At 36.4% G+C, this 18,757-nt stretch overlaps 1 protein-coding gene across 3 annotated transcripts in view; it reads right to left on the minus strand.

The window, feature by feature from the left end:
• Positions 1–557: 557 nt before the first annotated feature.
• STAG1 (STAG1 cohesin complex component) overlaps positions 558–18,757 on the minus strand; it is a 332,216-nt gene continuing 314,016 nt past the window's right edge. For 2 of the 3 annotated variants that reach the window (XM_070433469.1, XM_070433470.1), the window contains 6 exons: positions 7,693–7,898; positions 5,055–5,229; positions 3,432–3,542; positions 2,772–2,886; positions 1,516–1,596; positions 558–1,426 (listed from right to left, as the gene is read on the minus strand). In XM_070433469.1, the coding sequence (XP_070289570.1) occupies positions 1,403–1,426; positions 1,516–1,596; positions 2,772–2,886; positions 3,432–3,542; positions 5,055–5,229; positions 7,693–7,898 (712 nt within the window). In that variant the 3' untranslated portion in view covers positions 558–1,402. The remainder of the gene's footprint in view (positions 1,427–1,515; positions 1,597–2,771; positions 2,887–3,431; positions 3,543–5,054; positions 5,230–7,692; positions 7,899–18,757) is intronic. The other variant, XM_070433471.1, reaches the window with a different exon arrangement.

The following is an 18,757-nucleotide window of genomic DNA, read 5'->3' on the forward strand; positions in this document are numbered from 1 at the left end:
AATGCTTTTCATTTTTGGTACAAAGGGCAGACCTCATGATTCTGTTGCAGCTACTTTAAAAACAAGCCCAGAAACAGTTATGGATGGATTGGTTTGGAAATTGAGGCTTACTTTAAAAATCAGAAAGGAAGCAACTAAGTGGGCTTTTAAAAACAATAGCAGCAAGTCATAAAAGATCTAAGCAGTCTGTAACTCTAAACCATTGAAGGCTGTCCTGAAGATTCATAATTTCTTTCCCCAAAAGAATTATTCTCAATATGCACATTTAACACTGAAATGTAGCTGTATTTCAAGATAAGCTTAGGAACTTCACCCTCTAAGCACAGACTTCTATGCAGCACATACTTCTATAATCGGTAAACTTAATTCACAAAATTAGCGCATAAAGGTATTAAGTGCATGGGAAGTAGACACAGTTATGTTACACTTAAAATTACTTTTGCATGGCAAAGGAGTTCTGTGTGATTATCTTTTTAAGAAAATGGAAGTCCATGTTACTTCAATTTGGCAGGGCATGAAATAAGTGATAAAACAGCAAACTGATAACTTGAGAACCATTTTTGTTTTACTGAGAATACTTTATTTGCTGGTAGAAGTTGCTAAAAATGCACAGAACAAATACCAATAGAAAATGTACTGTATTTGAATCTCCCTATTCTATATAAAATGAACGGTGTACAGCATCTGTTGGAAAAATGGCTGCATGGACATTTCTTATTTTATGCCCCCGTTATAAATAAAAATAAACCTTTTTATTCAAGAGTATATAAAATCTGGGAATCCATATCCATAGAGGGCGTGTGGTTTTGGCAGAGATGCACTGTCAGATCATCTTAGCTTGTCAATATTCTGCTCCTCCATATTTCTGTATTCCACAAGGTCAACCAAATCCAGTGAGCTCCAAAACACTCTTCGGCAATTAAAATGAGCTGCTTACTCGTAGGTTTAATAAAAATGGTTAGCTTTTAAAACATAAAAAGGCAAAATGTTAAAACGGTTTTTAAATTGTACAACAGGAAAATAAAGTTAAAAATATTTTTTTTACTCAATGCTGAGTTTTCATAAAACAGGTGTATAACAGTGTTTATCTTGACAGCTGTTTTAAAAATTTAAAATTTTTTCCTCCTTCCAGAAAAACGTGTCTATCTGTATTGGGTAAGTCCAATATTAGGACACAAATGATTTTTCAGGTCAGTCTTTCTGAGGTGATATTCACCAGCATTCCCTTGGGTAAATTACATGCTCCTCTTCTGTCACTGCACAAGGGGATTGACCTCAATCATTTGATTAAAAAACAAATCAGATCACATCAAAAGTGTTTATTCCCCATACAAGCTATCACAGTATATAGGCCTCTAGCTCTAAATAATAGAGTTCCATATTTGTAAATTTTCTTCAGACTTCAGAACATAGGCATTCCAAATCCCTAGAAAATGAAAAACACAATTATTAACTTCATACAAAAATCAAGACCCAGAAACCATAAATAAAAAGCAGTAATAATTTAACATTTACTGAATCGTCTTCTATGATAGCTGCAGAATCGAAGAAATCTGGCCTCAGCTCAGCTCTCTCTCGCCGATTTCTTGATGGGGGCTGGAAAGAGAAGCCAAAGTATTTCATTTTATTCCTGAGATACATTAAGACAATGAACTGTGATAATAAGCAGCTGGTATTTCTGATGGTACCATACATGTACAGAACAGTTAAAGGTCAATTTTGAAAAAAAAAAAAAAAATCTGGTTTTACATGGAGCATACATTTAAAAAAACTGGTTTTTAATTATCCCTTATACAAGAAAAAAGACTTTCAAATTATCAATCAATCGAATATGTAAATGCCTATAAATTTTTGGGCCTATAAACATAGAATATTCCTCTAATCATAACATAACTATAAAATGATCAAATGCCAGGTGACAAAACTGCACTAAATTCCCCAAGGCAGGTAGATGAAAGGTAGGTTACAGATTGGAGTGACATGATCTCATGGAAAAAAACATAGAAAGCAGAATGTTATGGGCTAACCCTCAGAATGTGACTTATTTGGAGCTAGGGTTTAAAGAGTTAGGGTAAAAGGTGGTCATGGGTTCTAATCCAATACGATTTGTGTCCTTAGAAGAAGACAGAAAAGACTGTGTAAAGACAAAGGAAGATGGCTATCCACAAGTAATACAGAGAGGTCTCAGAATGAAACCAACCCTCCTAATACCTTGATCTCAGATTTCTAGCCTCCAGAACGGTGAGAAAATAAATTTCTGTTGTTTAAGCCACCCACTCAGTGGTATTTATGGCAACCCTAGCAAATTAATACAGAGAAAGTAGTATGATGAATTCCCATGTTCCCATCACCCAACTTAAAACTCTTGTTTCATTGAGTCATCTCAGTTTTTCTTCTCCATGTAATTTCACCTATAATTACCTTTAATATGTATCTCTAATGGGTGAAAATTTTAAAAAACATAACTACCAAGTATTATTATTCCTGACAAAGTTAATGTCTTAAAATACCTAGTCCATATTCTGCATTATTGGGTCATGCTGGAGTGCAGTATATTGTCAGTATCCGATTTAAAGTAAAAGAGGCCAGTGGTTGAGCATCATCCCATGAACCAAGAGGTCACGGGTTCGATTCTGGTCAAGGCTCGATCCCCAGGAGGGGTCATGCAGGAGGCAGCCAATTGATGATGTCTCTCTCTATCCCTCTCCCTTCCTCTCTAACCAACACCCTCACATATTTTAACAAAAGAAAAATGTATTGAATTTCCTTACCAGATCAATAACCATGGTGTCTTCAAATTCTTCATTCATATCTTCTAATTGGCTCCGGGATGACATCATCACGTCTTCAAAGATGGGCTCAGCATCTTCCTCCATTAAGCCCCGACTGATAAGGAAAAAGCACAGTCGGAAAGCTGTTCCGAATCACGGACTTCGGAGTGAGTCCTGGCTCTTTCTTACATTAGGTCTCCTAACCAATGAAAGCACACTTTCCAATTACAACCTAGAGACTGCACAAATTATGATATTGAACTCTAATTAAAGATCATTCAGTTCACTCAAAATTTCATCTCATTAGAAGTACAATTTAAATGCAATAACAGTAATAGTAGTTAAGATATACTTAGCTATGTATCCATTCCCACAAAACTTTAAGTAGTTGGTATTCCTATTATCCCAAACTTACAAATGAGGAACCTGAGCACAGAGGTTTTAGAGCTTGGCCTAAGCCACATAGCTGGCAAGTAGCAGCATAGGATTGAAACAATGAACAGCTCAAGGGCCCAAGGCCTCCATTCCTGTCCTATGCTGCATGGCAGATCCTGAATTATGATTTTAACTCCTAAGACCAAACATCAGAGGATCCCAAGTCATTCCACAAAATGACCAGCATCACAGTCATGTTCTTGTGATACTGGATGTGTCACTTACACGGCATGCCTCACTCCAGCTCTCACTTTCATGTAGTTCATTCCTGTTCTGTCCTTCCGATTTAAGTCTTCTAATTTTGGCTGGCCTAACCAAGAGATCTGCATCTGAGGACTAAGAGACAGCACTATTATTCATTTTGTGGCAGAAGATAATAGAATTTGCTAATAAATCCAATGTTAAGAAGGCTGTAGTTGGCTGGCCTAATCCCCATGTAGGGCGAGTTAGCTGCATTTATTCCAGAGCCAAATAGAGAAAAACTTTCTCCTCCCCTATAGGTGCTTAAATTATCAGCTTCATTCCCCAAATCCCTACCAAATGAGTGCATCTCAGATCCCTGTATTCAGCTGCTGTCATACGCCCAAGTGTTCCTAGCTGGGCAGCCAGTCCCCTAAGGGACAGAAATGATGCTGGCCTGGTAGCTCAGAACCCTCCAGAGTTGAAAAGGAAGGGTATAATAGTTTTTTCTGTCCTGAGATGTGGAGTTAGATGCATGCTGGGCCAAATTCTGCACCTGTACTCAATACTTGTATTGGCACATGAACACTTGCAATAAACATGCCTCTTGGGACTTTTACGGAATGTAAACTTTAATGATTTTTAGTAGATAAAATCTGTCGCATGAAGTTCTTTCTAAGAAGCTTTCTTTACATAATTGTGTGGGGCTACCACTTTGATAAAACCTGTAAACCTATAGCAGGGAAAAGAAGGCAGACCATAGCCAAGAAGAACTGACAAGTGGTAAGGCGAGGGAAGCAAGGCGGGAAGCGGTCATATAGCAAAACCACCTTCTAAGAATGTCCAGTTATGCAGTGGCTGACAATTATCCTTTCAGCTTTAAAGAAAACCCTCAGAGGAAAGCTGTCTTATGAAAAATCCAGGATCTGGGTACTCTAACACTGCCAATTTCCATTTCCAACCAGCTAAATTTCTTGAGTTCGAGTGAGAATTCTCTTTCTTATCCATCAGAGTAAGTCACCCCAGGATGAATAGAAACACAAATGAAGAGCTAAGAGAATTTCAAAGCTGGATGGAAAACAACATAGAAAAAGTTGTGTTGGTTTTTTTTTTTTTTATAGTAAAATTCATTGCAATCACATTTTTCAGAGCCCTGGCACTAGAAAACATTTTAATTGCTCCTATGGAAAAAGGTAAGATCTTTATTTTCTCTTAGCAAAAGGGCAACTAATTCTACCACTTCTCTGAATTTATCTAACATCTTAATTCTTAATCCACAAACCGTTAAAAATGTAAGCTCAAACAAGGTAAGTACTATTAATCAAATGGATAAAAGTAGAACAGCCTACTGATTTGGCGTTCAGACGAGTATAAGCTCTTTTGCCAAGAAAGTAACCTGCATGTCTTCTGGACAAGACCCTCAGAAGAAACAGACCTGCCCAATGAATGTGCAAACTCTAACTGAAAGTAGCATCTAGTGAAACATCATGCATTTAAAAGTTTCCGGACTTTGAGTAACTTATCTTTTCATGTAAATATTTATCCTTTACTTGTGGTTTTGTTTTCCCAGAAACTGACCTGTAAATGGCCTGATGAATGAAAAGATTTTCTTAATTTCTTTTAACAGTTACAGGTTTTATGTCAAGAAAACGAACTTTTACTACTTACTTGTGTAAGAAGTCGGGTTCAGAACCATGTTCAGACTCAGGCTCCTGAATCTGCTCTCCCATGGGCCGGCTGTTCTCCCGCAGGACAGTGGAAGTGAGCTGTGGTGCTGGCAGAGGTCCAGGAGTCTGAATCATGGTGTCAGTCCTATTTAGCCATGTATTATCCAGGCTCTCATCTGTAAAATTCCAGTTAAGAATGTCCTGGGTGAAGTGAACTCTGGTAGAAGTTATAGCTCAGACTTGAACATGGCTTTGGAGGTAGACTGCCTAGTTTGAATCTCAGTTATACTACTCACTGTGTGACTTTGTATAAGTTGTTAAACTTCCACAAATTCAGGTTTCTCATATACAAAATGAGCATGCTTGGTAAAGACTTAATGAAATAATAACTTCAGGAAGAACCCACTTTTCTTGAAGAGATCCTCCTACTCTTAAATATTCTGCACTGGGAACACTTCTTGCAAAGCTTTCTCATCGTTACACCAAACAGATGAAACTCTGCTTCTCAAGGGTATTTGGCATGTAACCTTAGTCACCTGGTAAGTTTCAAATTGACAAAGCAAGTTTTCTTTTTTGCAATTTAACAATTACCAAATTAAGGTTATCTGGTCTATATATATGCTTCTCTTAGTCCTAAAGATAATCATACTGACAGCTCCATTATTTAAATTCTCTATGCCTTAGTTTCTTCTGTGTAAAATCTGGATAATAGTGTTGAACTCAAAGTTGATTTATAAAAAAATTTATACAGTATTTACTATGTGCCAGAGACTTACCTAAGTGCTTTACAAATATTAGTCAATTGAATGATTAAGTGATGTAACCCACATAAAACACATTCCTGGTACATAGCAAGGATTTGATGTATGTTGATTTATATGAATAGTACATCTATGAAAAGCTATGAATAGGGAAAAATGTATTTTATATCTATACATCTATCTACCTACCTATCTGGATATGGCTGCTCTAGACATTTTCAAAAGGAAATGACTGGAGTAATCTTTAACCCTTTTCGGTCCAACCTTGAGGCTGACTCGACAGACCAGGCGCTAGGAGCAGGTCCAACATCGAGCAATAAGAACATTAAAAAGTTCAACATTCAATCCCGTCAATTAATTTGGACCAGAGTGTGTGAATTCCAAAAATAACATTGGACCGCAAAGGGTTAAAGAAAAGTTCAGGATCCTACACTATAAAGCAGAGTTTTGTACTTTCATTCACTGGACCCCTAAGATTTTAAGTCCTGTAGCTGAACCTTGAAAGGAAATCTTAAACTTTAATTCTGTTTAAAACATACAGCCAGCCTAGTTTACTGACTGATGCTAGATAAGAGGCCTTACTATATGATGACGACAGCAGCTAACATTTATTGAAGACCCATGTGCCATGCACTGAGCTAAATACGTATGTGTACTAAGTGTTTTATTTGGAGTACCTCATTTCATATTCACAATAGCTAACAGGATAGGTACTCTGATCATCCTTCATTTGATTGGTGATTGGGGTTTAGAGAGGTTAAGTAACATGCTAAAAGGTCACATAGCTAAAAAATGAGAAAGCCAGGTTTGAATTCTAGAACTCTGATTTTAGAGTTTGGACTTTTCATCACTAGTCAGTACTGCCTCCCCAATGATGAAAGTTTATTAAATTCTAATTTTGCCACAGATTTTAACAAAATCTTTGATGAGTCACTATTTTTTAGGCAGCAGAGGTTATCAACGGTTCTCAACCTGTGGGTCTTGACCCCTTTGGCGGTCGAACAACCCTTTCACAGGGGTCGCCTAGGACCATCCTGCATATCAGATATTTGCATTACGATTCATAACAGTAGCAACATTACAGTTATGAAGTAGCAACGAAAATAATTTTATGGTTGGGTCACAACATGAGGAACTGTATTTAAAGGGCCAGAAGGTTGAGAACCACTGGGTTAGATGCTTAAAGGTATATAGAAAGTTTCAAGAATATAGGATTCAGATCACGGTCCTCCTTTCTTGGTTTGGAGAAAATTTCCTAGAATCTTTATTTGAGGAAATAAGCATTTAACTTTGAATTTTCTCTTAGTTTAACAATAATGCTTTGTTCTAATAAAGCAATTTCTTTTTAGTCTTTTGGTTATAAGAATATCAACTATTGCTCACATTTTCATCATAATTCAATGCCCCAATCACCAGTTCATGAGTTTTGTAAAACCAGATTTGGCCATCACTATTTTAATATACAAAAATAAATGATCCACCCAAGTGGTAGAAATGGAAAGCTGTTCTGATATATTTAATTTGCTGCAGAGGTCTATCCTTAACTTACCAGACTTTCTCCTATACTAGTATGAATTCTGACAGAATAACAACATTCTCATTACGTTATTTTAAGTTTTAATGTATTAGAGGACTCTTGTTTGGAATCAATTTTTAAACTACCGTAACTATGTCCTTTTTTTCTCTGTGCCTACCTTCCTCTGTATCCATTTTTTTCAACTTCTTTTGTCCCACTTTGTCTATTCCAACCTTTTTGCCTGAATCTCTGTGTATCAAATAAACAAGGAAATAATGTGCTCAACAGTATCACCTTGCTTCAGCAGATTTGCTACTTTATATCAGAAAAGTGATTTGCCTCATAGTTTAAAGGCAACTTACCTTCTACTCGTTTCTTATGAAGGGGGGGCCGTCCTTTCTTACTCCTTACTGAGGAGGTTTTGCTGCTACTACTTCCACTGTTCACAGACATTCTATCATCTTCACCTCCAGTGACTAACGAATTTCTATAGGAGATGAGAGGAAGCCACACATCTTCCCTCCTTTCCATCATCTGCTCCGTAAGGAATTTTTCTAGGTATGAATGACTAGAAACACAATAGAAGAAGCAGGGTCATATTTTCATAACTGAAGGCTCTGAAGAATCCCTAAGGACACACTTTTAACAGTGGTTACCTTTGGAAAGAGAGGGACTGAGAATATAAGGTTTTGCTTCACATATTCCTGGAATACTTTAAACAAGTGAATGTATAACTAAGGTTGTGTGTGTGTGTATATGTCTGGTCCTTCCCATATTTCTTCGTTTTAAAATACCAATGTTCAAAAAAATCCTGAGAAGTTTGGCTCAAAAGGTTACTTAATTAAAATTTAATATTTTTCCCATCACTGTTTATTCCCTCTATGCCGTCTTCCACTTTCCTTAGCCCCACAATCACCACACTGTTGCTCATGTCCATGAGTTCTATTTTTTGAGGGGAAAAAACCCAAACTCACAAACACACACTGAATTTTCTTTTAAATGTTCAAACTAAGGCAGGAGTTCTGGAATGGTGGAGTGAGGAGCTTTGCATACACATGCTTTCCCCAGCAAAAGCACCTTCTAACTGGTGAAAATGATAAAAGATAATCATTTAAGTTCTTCAGAAATTGTCCTAAGGGCACATATCAAATGGAAGACACATTTAAGAAAATCTACTAAATCTCAGTTTTACTAACTCTACTAACTCTCAGTGAGAGTTGGCAGCATTTGAACCACATCCTGCACTATTCCCTTGCCCCTCTCCTCCACCACAGCTCTGTGTTACTGGAGCTTCTTACATGGGTAAGAAGATGGGGCTCCCTTTCTCTCTGTTTAGAGCTGCCCTGGAACAAGCAGGCCATCCATTTGTTGTAGAAGTTGTGGTCTGGACAGCAGCTAGGAGCAAATGACCCCACCTCTACCCTACAAACAGCCAACTCCAGCCTACTCTACTCATCCTGTTCCGCCTAAGGGTGGAAGAGAAAAAAACAAAAAATCCTGAGAAACACACGTAAAGTTCATAGTCCAGAGGCAAAGCTCACTAAAAGGCTGAGACCTAACCATAAAACTACAGAATGCTTCCCCTCCCCGCAACATCTCATTACCACATTACTAAATGCCTATTTACAGCAGTTCACTTTACCCAGTACATTATGTCCAGCTATCAAGAACAAATTATAAGACATACCAAAAGTTAAAAAACACAATTGGAAGAAGCGGAGCAAGATCAGAACCAGACAGGGCAAAAAGGCTATAATTTTCAGGCTGGGAAAAAACAACTAAGATTCATATGCTAAGGGCTCTAATGAAAAAAGGATAAGGAGAGATTCTATCTGAGCTAGAGGACATCTCAACAGAATCCTTAAAAACTAAAAAACGAACGAAGATAACTACCCACCCCCCAAATATCCTAGGGCGGTAGTACAACTGTGAAACATAATGTATGCATAATGGGAATATCATAAGGAGAAGAGAGAAAGGGGGGACAGAACACATATTTGAAACAGTGACAAAACATTAGACATCAATCCACAGTCCTGGCCCGTTAGTCAACCAGTAAATGCATAAATAAGTGGAACAACAAATCAATGCCTGTCTCTCTCTCTAAAAAAGGTAGCAAACCACAGATCCAGGAAACTCAATCCCAAGCAGGAAAAATGCCAAAAGAACTGCATCTAGACATATCATTTTCAAACTACAGAAAATTAAAGATAAAGCCAGCAGGAAAAAAGTACCTTAGCTACAGAAAAACAAAAATAAAAATTATATTCAACCTCTCCTCAGAAACCATGCAAGCAAGAGTGAAATATTTAAAATGTTAAGAGAAAAAACCCACCAGCCTAAAGTCTGTCTTGCAAAATTATTCTTCAAAAGTGAAGGGGAAATAAAGACTTTCTCAGACAAAAATTGATAGGCTCTGTTGCCAGTAGATTTGCTTTGCAAGAAATGTTAAAAGATGCTCTTTACTAGAGAAGGAAAATAATATAGGTCAGAAACTTGGATCTACAAGAAGGAGGAAGAAATGAAGGTACAATAAAAACTTACTTTCTGCCCTGGCCTGTGTGGCTACAGCTTAGGCCTATGCCAGAAGGGTTGCGGGTTCTATCCTAGGCCCTATCCCAGGCTCAGTCTGGGCGCATGCAGGAGGCTACCAATTTATGTCTCTCTCTCCCTTCTCCCCCTGGCCCCTTCTCCCTCCCTCCCACTCTCTAAAAATCAATGGAAAAATGTCCTCAGCCCTAGCCGGTTCAGCTCGGTGCATAGTGTCGGCCTGAGGACTGTAGGGTCCTGGGTTCGATTCTGGTTAAGGGCACATGCCCAGGTTGTGGGCTCGGTCCCCAGTAGGAGGCATGCAGGAGGCAGCCAATCAATGATTCTCTCTCATCATTGATGTTTCTATCTCTCCGTCCCTCTGAGATCACTTAAATATATATATATGAACAAAGAAAAAATATCCTCAGGTGAGGATTAACCAAAAAACAAAAAACTTACTTTCCTTATTCTTAAACAAATACTAGTAAGTTTGTTCAAAACAATACCAACAATGTGTTTAATTATGTTACGTTGTATACAAATGAAATGAATGAGAGCAATGATCCAAGGGATGGGAGGGATGAACTGTATTATTTTCATACTATCTGTGAAGAAGACTTAGATTAGCTATAAATGTATATTGCAAACTCTAGGGCAACCACTTAGAAAGTATCAATATGCTAAGAAAGGAGAGTAAATAGAATCATAAAATGTTCAAATAAAACCACAAAAGACAGAAAAAAAAAGTGGAAGACCAAACAAACAAACAAACAAACAAAAAAAAACTGGAGCAAAGAACAAGGGAAACAACAATAGTAAGGAATATGGTAGAAGTTAATCCAATTATATGAATATCAATGGTCTAAATCAGGGGTGGGCAAACTTTTTGACTCGAGGGCCACAATGGGTTCTTAAACTGGACCGGAGGGCCGGAACAAAAGCATGGATGGAGTGTTTGTGTGAACTAATATAAATTCAAATAAACATCATTACATAAAAGGGTATGGTCTTTTTTTTTTTTTTAGTTTTATTCATTTCAAACGGGCCGCATCCGGCCCCCGGGCCGTAGTTTGCCCACGGCTAGTCTAAATGCACCAAGTAAAAGACAGATTGTCAGAGTGGATCCAAGAACAAGACCCAAATATAGGTTGTCTACAGAAACTCACTTTAAACAGAGGAACATCACTTGACCGAAGTGGCTCAGTGGTTGAGCATCGACCTATGAACCAGGAGGTCACTGTTTGATTCCTGGTCAGAGCACATGCCCAGGTTGCTTGATCCCCAGTGGGGTGTACAGGGGGCAGCCAACCAATGATTCATCATTGATGTTTCTCTCTCTCTCTCCCTTTCCCTCTGAAATAAAAAATATTTTAAAAATAAAAACATATCTGATTAAAAGTATAGATGGAGAAAGATAACATGCTAATACTAATCTAAAGAAAACAGGAATAGCTATATTAATTTCAGAGCAGACTTCACAGCAAGGAAAAGTTATCAGGAGTAAAGAAGGGCATTACATACAGATAAAAGGATTAATTCTCCAAGAAGACATAATCCTCCTCGTGTTTGTGCCTAATAACAGAATATCAAACTATGAGGGAAAGAATTAATAGAATTGCAAAGAGGAATAGATGGATCTACTATCAGAATTGGAGAGTTCAACACCTCCTATTAGACATGGACAGATTCAGCAGGCAGAAAATCAGTAAGGACATAGTTAAATTCAACTATACCATCAATTAACTCCACATACTTGATATTTATAGACTACTTCATCCAACATTAACAGAATACGCATTATCCTCATGCTCACCTGGACTATTCACCAAAATATATCTCACTGTGGGCCATAAAACACACTTTAACAAATTTAGAAGTATAGAAATCATACAATGTCTGCTCTCAGACCACAATGGAATTAAACTGAAAACCAACATTAGAAAGATAGCTGGATAAATCCCCAAATATGTAGAGATTAAGTAACACACTTCTAAATAACACATAGGTCAAAGCAATCACAAGGAATTTAAAAATATTTTGAAATAAAAAAAATGCAACTTAACCAAATTTGTGAGACGTAGTGAAAGCAGTATTTAGAGGTAAATTTACAGCACTGAATGTACACATTAGAAAAAAGATATCTAAAATAAGTTTCCACCGTAGGAAACTAAAAATAAAGTCAAATTAAATCCAATATGGGAGAAAACAAAAATGAGAGATGAATCAGAGAAAATTGGCAAAATCAAAAGCTTAGTCCCTTGAAAATTAATAAGCCTCTAGCCAAGCTAGCTAAGAAAGAGAGGACCCAAATTACTAATAACAGAAATGAAAGAGAATATATCACTACACAGAATCTATGGACATTAAAAGGAAAATAAAGGAATACTATAAACAACTCTATGTCCACAACTTTGACAATCTAGATGAAAAAGATCAATTCCTTAAAACACACAATTTGCCAAAACTGACACAAGAAATAGACAATCTGAGTAGGCCTACATCTATTAATAGATTCAATAATTAATAATTCTCCAAAACAGAAAACACAAGGCTCAACTAGTTCCACTGGTGAATTCAACCAAAATATTTAAGGAAGAAAATATACCTAATTCCCCACAATCTCTTTTGGAGGATAGAGAGAGAATACTTTTTAACTCACTTTATGAGGCTAGCATTACCCTAATACCAAAATCAGACAAAGATGTCACAAGAAAACTAGAGATTAATATCTTCATGAACATAAATGCAAAAATCCTCAATAAAATATTAGTAAGTAGAATCCAACAATGTACTGAAAGAATTATATACATATTATAGAAATGTACACTTGAAACCTATATAATTTTATTAACCAATGTCACCCCAATAAATTAAAAAATAAAGATGGTTTAAGCAAAGTCCTAATGTACAACTAATTTTTTTTATATACACCATGACCAAGTGGGATGTAACCCAGGTATACAAGGCTAGTTCAACATTCTAAAATTAATGTAATCTGTCACGTCAATAGGATAAAAAAAAAATCAAATTAATGTACCAATACATATAGAAACGGCATTTGACAAAACACCCATTCATGACAGAAACTGTCAGTAAATAAACAAGGAACAGAGGGAAATGTCCTCAACCTGATAATGAACATTTATAAAAAAAAACCTGTAGCCCTGACTGGTTTGGCTCTGGATAGAGCGTCCGCCTGCGGACTGAAAGGTCCCAGGTTCGATTCCGGTCAAAGGCATGTACCTTGGTTGCGGGCACATCCCCAGTAGGGGGTGTTTCTGAAAATCTCTCTCCCTTCCTCTCTGTAAGAAATCAATAAAATATATATTTTTTAAAAAACTGTAAGTAACATTACACTTAATGCGGAGAAACCTGGAACTTTCCTACTAAATCAGTATAAGGCAGGAATGTCCCCTCTTGCCACTCCCCTTTTCAACATTGTACTGGAAATTCTAGTTAATGCAATAAGACAAGATAAAGAAATATAAAGTATAATAGTCTGGAAAGGCAGAAATCAAACTGTCCTTGATCACAGATTACATGATGAAAACCCTATATGGAAAATCCTAAAGAACTGACAAATTGCTGGAACTAATAAACAAGGTCACAGGATACAAATTTAATATACAAAAGTCAATTGCTTTCATCTACATTAGCAATGAACAAGTGGAATTTGAAATTAAAAACGCAATGCCATTTACCTTAGCACCCCCCAAAATAATTACTAAAGTATAAATATAACAAAATACATACAAGAGCTATATGAGGAAAACTACAAAACACTAATAAATGAAATAACTAAATAAATGGAAAAATACTCCATGTTCAAGGGTAGGAAGATTCAATACTGTTAAGAAGTCAGTTCTTCTAACTTGATCCACAGATTCTAAACAGTTTTCATCAAAATCTCAGCAAGTTTTTGTGTGGATTATAATAAACTGATTCAAAGGTTTATATGGAAAGGCAAAACACCCAAAGTAGCCAACATGCTATTGAAGGTGAAGAACAAAGTGCAGGACTGACACCAACCAACTGGAAGACTTATTACAAAGCTACTAGTGGCCTGGTGCACGGGTTCGTGCACATTGAAAGGAAATTAATTAGAAGAAAGATTTGTGTGGTAATTACGTTACTGCAAAAAATTACATGTCAAAATAGTATATATAATACAGTATTATAAAATTAAAATACAAAATATTTTAATATCACATTCGCCCTTTCTCTATAATAGAAGTGTGTGAGTCAATATTTTTAAATTTCCAGTGCATGTCATATGTACTGGCCGGTTGGTTGACCGGTCAGACGTATGCACGGTCAGTCACTTAGTCTTTTATATATATAGATAGTATCATCATTTTGCAATATACATGCATATCAAATCATCACACTGGACACCTTAAACCTATACAATATTATATGTCTAATATATCTCAATAAGGTTGGGAAAAAAAGCTACAGTAGTGAAGACAGTGTGGTACTGGAGAATGAATAGACTCATAAATCAATGGAACAGAAGAGAGCTCAAAAAGAGACAAACATATAGTTATCTGATCTTTGACAAAGGAGCAAAGGTAGTAAAATTGAGCAAGATAGTATCTATAACAAACGGTGCCATCCATAACAACTTGGATATCCATAAGCAAAAATTAGTCTAGACATAGACCTTAAATATTTCATTAAAATTAACTCTAAATTGATCACAAACTTAAATATAAAACACAAAATATAAAACTTCTAGAAAATCACACAGAAAATCTAGATGGCCTTGCCTATGGTGATGACTTTTTGGATATGAACGTTTAATAAAGGCAAGATTCCTGCAAAAAATAAGTGATAAGCTGGAGTTCATTAAAATTTAAAAATTTCTGTTTTGCAATAGATACTGTCTAGACAATGAGCAGACAATCACAGGCTGGAAAAAAATATCTGCAACGTATCTACAAAAGACTACAATCTAACATACAAAGAATTATTAAAACTCAATAAGAAAACTATCTGCTTCAAGAATGGGCAAAACACCTGAACAGACACCTCACCAAAGAAAACATACAGAAGGCAAGTAAGCAGATGAAAAGATGCTCCATATCATGTCATCAGGGAAATGCAAATTAAAACAAGATACTAATACACACCTATTAGAATGGTCAAAATCAAGAACTTATTAACAAACGCTGGCAGGAAAGCAAAATGGTACATCCATTTTTGGAAGACAGTTTTGCAGTTTCTCACAAAACCAAACATACTCTTACCATGCAATCCAACAATTGCACTTCTTGGTTTTTACCCAAAGGAGTTGAGAACTGATACTCGCATAAAAACTTGCAATAGCTTTATTCATACTGCCAAAACTTGAAAGCAACCAAGATGTCCTTCAGTAAGGAAATAGAAAAATAAACTGTGGCACATCCTGACAATGGAATATTATTCAATAATGAAACAAAATGAGCTATCAAGCCATGAAAAGATGGGGAGGAACTTAAAATGCATATTACTAAGTGAAAGAAGCTTGTGTGAAAAGGCTACATACTGTATGATTCCAAATATATGACATTCTGAGAAACTATGGAAACTAAGCAATCTGGTTGCCAGGGATTGAGAGTAAAGGAGGAAAGATGAATAGGCAGAGCACAGGATTTTTAGGGAAGTAAAAACACCGTGTGTGATACCATAATGATGGATATATGTCATTATACATTTGTGTAAACCCACAGAATGTACAACACTGAGTAAACTAATGAACTATGGGTGATTATAATGTGTCAAGGTAGGTAACAAGTGTACCACTCAGGTGATGGATTTTGGATAATGGGCGACTATGCATGTGTGAGGGGAATTCTCTGTAACCTCAATTTTGCTGAACCTAAAACTGCTCTAAAAAATAAATAAATAAATCACATGCTTGCTTTCTTGTTAGTCTAGCAGACTGCGTAAACCCAAGCCTGCCCTTCTCAGGAGCAATCAAAGAGGGAAATTCCAAACTGCAAATCCCCTGGCTGACAATGGGGCAAAGTAAAATGCTGAATTATGATAGCAGCCTTCAAGCCACACACATATAGCCAACAGTAAAAGGTAAAAATCTAACTGGCTAAGGAGGTTTAAATACAACTTTTTATTAATAAGAGGTTTATACTCACATAGGGTGATCCTTGGGTTCCCAAGCCAAATGATAAAAAGTAAGGGGAAAAAAGATTTGAGTAGGGACAGCAGAGACTGCACACTAGAAAGGCAACATACTTCACAGGGTTTGTTATCCAAGTCTAAATGAATAAACAATGACATCAATCTCGGGGAGGTGTGGGCAGAAAATCAGTATTCTGAATAGCTACCTGCCCTAGCCAGTTTGGCTCAACCTGCGGACTGAAGGATCCCGGGTTCCAGTCCGGTCTAGGGCATGTACCTCAGTTGCAGGCTCCTCCCCAGCCCAGGCTCTGGTTGGGTTACGTGCAGGAGGCAACCAATCAATGTGTTTCTCTCATATTGACATTTCTTGATATCTTTCCCTCTCCCTTATACTCTCTCTAAAAATCAATAGAAATATATCCTTGGGTGAGGATTTAAAAAAAAATAGCTACCTTAGAAAAAAAGAAAAGCTACCTTATTGCACAATTATCATATATGCAATACATTATTTGAAATGTTCAGATTTCAGCAACAATAAATTGAGACAAGCAAAAAATTGGGAAATGTATAGCAAAAACAAGAAAACAAGCAAGCAATAGAAATTTGGTCCACAAAAATTGCAAAGCAATCATTATAAATATGTTCAAAGAATTAAAGAAAACCATGTCTAACTGAAAGCATGACACTATCTTTTATTTAATAGAGAATATGAATAAAAAAATAGAAATGATTTAAAAAACAAAATGGAAGTTCTATAGTTTGAAAATACATTAACAAAAATTTAAAATTCACTAGAGGCTCAAAAGATTTCAACTGGCAAAAGAATTAGTTAACATGAAGATATATTTATAGAGATTATGATCTGAAGAACAGAGAGAAAAAAGAATGAAGAAAAATGAGTGGAGCCTGAGAAAAATGTGGGATATCATATACAATGGAGGCCAGAAGGCAGTGGGATAACATAGTCAGTGTGAGGAAAATAATAAACTAACATACAAGAATCTTATATCTAGCAAGACTATATTTCAAAGTTTAAGATGAAATAAAAGCACTGTCAGATGAACAAAAGATGAGAGAATTTTTTGCTGGCCAACCTACCTTACAAGAAATACCAAAGGAAATTCTTTAAGAATTACCAGAGAATAAGCTGAATTTACAAGAAAATAAAACCAAAGAGTGCTGAAAGGTAATTAGTAGGTATTTATAAAAGACAATATAATTGCATATTTACCTATTATTTAGTCTTTTAACTGATTTAAAAAGCATATACATAAAATAATGTGTATCACTGTATTGTTGTGCCAATAACATAATGTAAATATATTTGACAAGAAATATATCTGACAAGAAATGTAATATATTTGACAAGAAACACAAAAAGAAGGGGCAGGAGCAAAGATATATATATTAAAGGGAATCCAAGGGAATGATGCCAGATGATATTTCAAATTCATAGGAAGAAAATGAAGAGAACCAGAAATGGTAAATAAGAAGTTTAATACTGCTATTTATTTATTTTTTAATTTTTATTTTAATAAATTTTATTGATTTTTTACAGAGAGGAAGGGAGAGGGATAGAGAGTTAGAAACATCGATGAGAGAGAAACATCAATCGGCTGCCTCCTGCACACCTCCTACTGGGGATGTGCCCGCAACCAAAGTACATGCCCTTGATCAGAACTGAACCTGGGACCTTTCAGTCCGCAGGCCGATACGCTATCCACTGAGCCAAACCGGTTAGGGCAATACTGCTATTTAAATGTCATATGATTATATCAAGTAATAATTATAACAATGTATTCTTGGGTTTGTAATATTTAGATGCAGTATGTAGAACAATAGCACAAAAAGAGGGGAAGTAGAGCTATATAGGAGCAAAGTTTTTATATTCCCTTTGAATAAATATAAAGTAAAATTTGAAAAGTAAATACATTACTGGAAAAAATAACTAAAACAGTATAATTAAAGATTTTTGAAGGAATTAAATGTTACACTAGAAACCAATGTAAAAGAAGGCAATAAAGGAGCAAAAAACATAAAGAAAACAAAGTATAATGGATTGGATAAATTAATCAAACAAACAAAAACATGATCCAACTATATGCTGTCAGCAAGAAACACACTTTAGATTTAAAGACAAAAAGGTAGAAAGTGAAAGTATGAAAAGAAAAAAGGTATACCATGCAAACATTAACTAAAATAGAGCTGGAGTAATTACACTAGTATCAGACAAAAGAGACTTTATGACAAAAATTACTAGAGACAGAGAAGGACATCCTATATAATACAAGGGCAATAATATGCAAATTGACTGAACAACTGGTCGCTATGATGTGCACTGACCATCAGGGGGCAGATGCTCAATGCAGGAGCTGCCCCCTGGTGGTCAGTGCATTCCCACAGGGGGAGTGCTGCTCAGCCACAAGCTGGGCTGATGGCTGGTGAACGCAGCGGTGGTTGCAGGAGCCTCTCCTGCCTCTGCAGGAGCGCTAAGGATGTCCAAATGCGGGAGCAGGCCTAAGCGGGCAGTCGGACATCCCCCAAGGGCTCCTGGACTGCTAAAGGGCGCAGGCCGGGCTGAGGGACCGCCCCCCCCCCTCCCCCCGAGTGCATGAATGTCGTGCCCCGGGCCTCTGGTTTTATAATAAGTAACAAGTCAATCCATCAGGAAGACATAACAATTATAAACATGTATACACCTAACAACAGAGCCCCAAAATACATGAAGCAAAAACTGACAAATGAAAGGAGAAACAATAATTCAATTATAACAGC

Source organism: Myotis yumanensis, unplaced genomic scaffold, assembly GCF_028538775.1.
Source record: "Myotis yumanensis isolate MYYU_CA2020_CCGP unplaced genomic scaffold, mMyoYum1.0.hap1 SCAF_14, whole genome shotgun sequence".
In the NCBI taxonomy this organism is placed as follows: domain Eukaryota; kingdom Metazoa; phylum Chordata; class Mammalia; order Chiroptera; family Vespertilionidae; genus Myotis; species Myotis yumanensis.